We start from the raw sequence: 3,105 nt of genomic DNA on the forward strand, positions 1-3,105 counted from the left end.
GCTCAGAGGGCTGCAGAGGGAGGTGTCTCTGCCTGCGATGGGCTTGGGGAGGGAAAGGCAGGATCATGGGGCGGGGGGCTGGCGAGAGCGAAGAGGCCGAGATGGGGACCTCCCGTGGTTGTCCCGAAAAAACCTGCGACCTTTCCCCACCACCACCAAAAAAAGAGAAGCAAGCAAACAAATTTGGATTTTTTCCCATCAATCCCCAAATACAACGAGATCTGAAGAGCCGTGTGGGAGGGAGGCAGTTTGAAGGGGGGACGGGGGTCCCTGACCCCGGGGGCGACGGACGGGGCTGGCTTCCCAGTCTGCTCCTCACGCGCCAGCTCTTCAGTCCTTGCTGCCCGGAGCCGCTCCGGGAGCCGGGGACGCAAGGGCTAGAGGAGACGATCCGCCCGCCTCTGGAATTGGGGCTTCGGGGGTGCGGGCCGAGCCGGGGGCGGCACGCGGCCAAGTTGCAAATTGGATTAGGGACCGTGGGGGCGAGAGCCACGAGACGGGTGGCGGAGCCGGGCCGGAGGGCCCGGGCCGCGCGAGCCGCGAAGCGGGCAGCTCTCGCTACCGGCGGCCGCGCAGCCTCTCCACCGCCGGGAGAACAGGCTTTCCGAGCGAGCGCGCCGCCTCGCCTGGCGGAGATTTCTGGTCCCTAAATCCCCCACCCGGTCCCCGCCCTGACACTAAAAGAACCAGGCGCGGGGAGAGGCCCCCCATTCGAGCGAGGGGCGGAGCCGGGGCCCGGCGCCGGGGAGAGGGCCTGGGCCGAGAGCCCGGGCGGGCAGCCGCGGCGGGGCCGGGCCGGTCCTGGGCGGGGCAGGCGGAGGAGGTGGGCAGCCAGGGTTCCCCGGGGAGGACCCCACACGAGACTGGGGGGTGGAGACGCGGGGCGGGGGGCCGCCGTGACCCCCGCGTGCCCCTCACTCTGTGCTGTCTCCCCTTCCCGCCCGCCGGGCGCCCTCAGGCACCATGCTGACCCGCCTGTTCAGCGAGCCTGGCCTCCTCTCGGACGTGCCCAAGTTCGCCAGCTGGGGCGACGGCGACGACGACGAGCCGAGGAGCGACAAGGGCGACGCGCCGCCGCCGCCTCCGCCTGCTCCCGGGCCGGGGGCTCCGGGGCCCGCCCGGGCCGCCAAGCCCGTCCCCCTCCGTGGAGAAGAGGTGCCAGAGGCCACGTTGGCCGAGGTCAAGGAAGAAGGCGAGCTGGGGGGCGAGGAGGAGGAGGAAGAGGAGGAGGAAGAAGGGCTAGACGAGGCGGAGGGCGAGCGGCCCAAGAAGCGCGGGCCCAAGAAGCGCAAGATGACCAAGGCGCGTCTGGAGCGCTCCAAGCTGCGGCGGCAGAAGGCAAACGCGCGGGAACGCAACCGCATGCACGACCTGAACGCAGCACTGGACAACCTGCGCAAGGTGGTGCCCTGCTACTCCAAGACGCAGAAGCTGTCCAAGATCGAGACCCTGCGACTAGCCAAGAACTACATTTGGGCTCTCTCGGAGATCCTGCGCTCCGGCAAGCGGCCCGACCTAGTGTCCTACGTGCAGACTCTGTGCAAGGGTCTGTCGCAGCCCACCACCAACCTGGTGGCCGGCTGCCTGCAGCTCAACTCACGCAACTTCCTCACGGAGCAGGGCGCAGACGGCGCTGGCCGCTTCCACGGCTCAGGAGGCCCGTTCACCATGCACCCCTACCCGTACCCGTGCTCGCGCCTGGCGGGCGCACAGTGCCAGGCGGCGGGCGGCCTGGGCGGCGGCGCGGCGCACGCCCTGCGGACCCACGGCTACTGCGCCGCCTACGAGACGCTGTATGCGGCGGCTGGCGGTGGCGGCGCGAGCCCGGACTACAACAGCTCCGAGTACGAGGGCCCGCTCAGCCCCCCGCTCTGTCTCAATGGCAACTTCTCTCTCAAGCAGGACTCGTCGCCCGACCACGAGAAAAGCTACCACTACTCTATGCACTACTCGGCGCTGCCCGGCTCGCGGCCCACGGGCCACGGGCTGGTGTTCGGTTCGTCGGCTGTGCGCGGGGGCGTCCACTCGGAGAATCTCTTGTCTTACGATATGCACCTTCACCACGACCGGGGCCCCATGTACGAGGAGCTCAATGCGTTTTTCCATAACTGAGACCTCGCGCCAGCCCCCTTCTTTTTCTTTGGCCTTGGCCCGCTCCCCTGCCCCCAGCTTCCCCAGCGCAGGGGCACCCCCACCTACCCCGGCGCGGCGCCGGGCGCGGGGAGCAGGCCGCAGGTCCTGCCGCTCTCCTGGGCAGCGTGGTCCTCTTACCTGTGGGTGGCCGGTCCCAGGGGACTCGCTTCCCCCAGGGGCCTCGCCTTCTCTCACCCCAAAGGGGTCCCCCCTCCCGTCACCCAGGGAGGACTTCTCCAGGGACCTCTTTCGGGACGCTCCCAGGAGACACCCGCCGCCCCATTCCCAATTCCTTCACTTAGGCTTCCTCCTCCCTGCAGGCCCAAAGGCGTTGGTAAGGGGGCAGCCGAGCTGTGGCATGTGGTTTTCTCTTCTCGTTATTATTTTTAAAATAGACACCGAGCTGCCGAGGCAGAAAGGAGCTGGGCGCCCCCTCTTTCTTGGGGAGGGAAGAAGTCAGGGCGCCTGAGCCCGGGCCTGGAACGCCCTCACCCCCAACCCCGAGTCTCCGCGTTTTGCGATTTTAATTTTGGCGGGAGGGGATGTGGATTGAGAGGAAAGAGAAAGGAAAAGACAATTTGTAACTAGAATCCGTTTCCCCCTTTTCCTTTTTTAAAACAAATAAACCTACAAAAAAAAAAAAAAAAAATACTAAGAGGCGACGGAGGCCGAAAGCAGAGTCCGGATCGGAGAGAAAACGCAGTAAGAACTTTTAGAAGCAATAAAAGGCAAAAAATCTACTACCAATAATAAAAAAGACACAAATATCTATGCAAGGAGGTTCTGACTGAGCCTGGCGGCCCGGCCCGGCCCCGGGATGCCCCTCCCGGTCCTCGGGCCGCCCCGCCCAAGCGCGGATCTGTGCACTTTGGTGAAGGGGGGGCCCGAGCTGCCCCCTCCCCTCCCCAGGTTCTTACAATCAGTAACTCGGAGATTTGGGACCCCAGTGCCACTGCCCTTCCCCGCCCCGTC

At 66.1% G+C, this 3,105-nt stretch overlaps 1 protein-coding gene across 1 annotated transcript; it reads left to right on the forward strand.

The window, feature by feature from the left end:
- The first annotated feature begins 963 nt into the window (after positions 1 to 963).
- NEUROD2 (neuronal differentiation 2) lies at positions 964 to 2,112 on the forward strand. The gene has a single exon (XM_063113001.1). It carries the CDS (start codon positions 964 to 966, stop codon positions 2,110 to 2,112), a length of 1,149 nt encoding a protein of 382 aa, XP_062969071.1.
- Positions 2,113 to 3,105: the final 993 nt, after the last annotated feature.

Source organism: Cynocephalus volans, chromosome 10 (assembly GCF_027409185.1).
Source record: "Cynocephalus volans isolate mCynVol1 chromosome 10, mCynVol1.pri, whole genome shotgun sequence".
Lineage (NCBI taxonomy): Eukaryota > Metazoa > Chordata > Mammalia > Dermoptera > Cynocephalidae > Cynocephalus > Cynocephalus volans.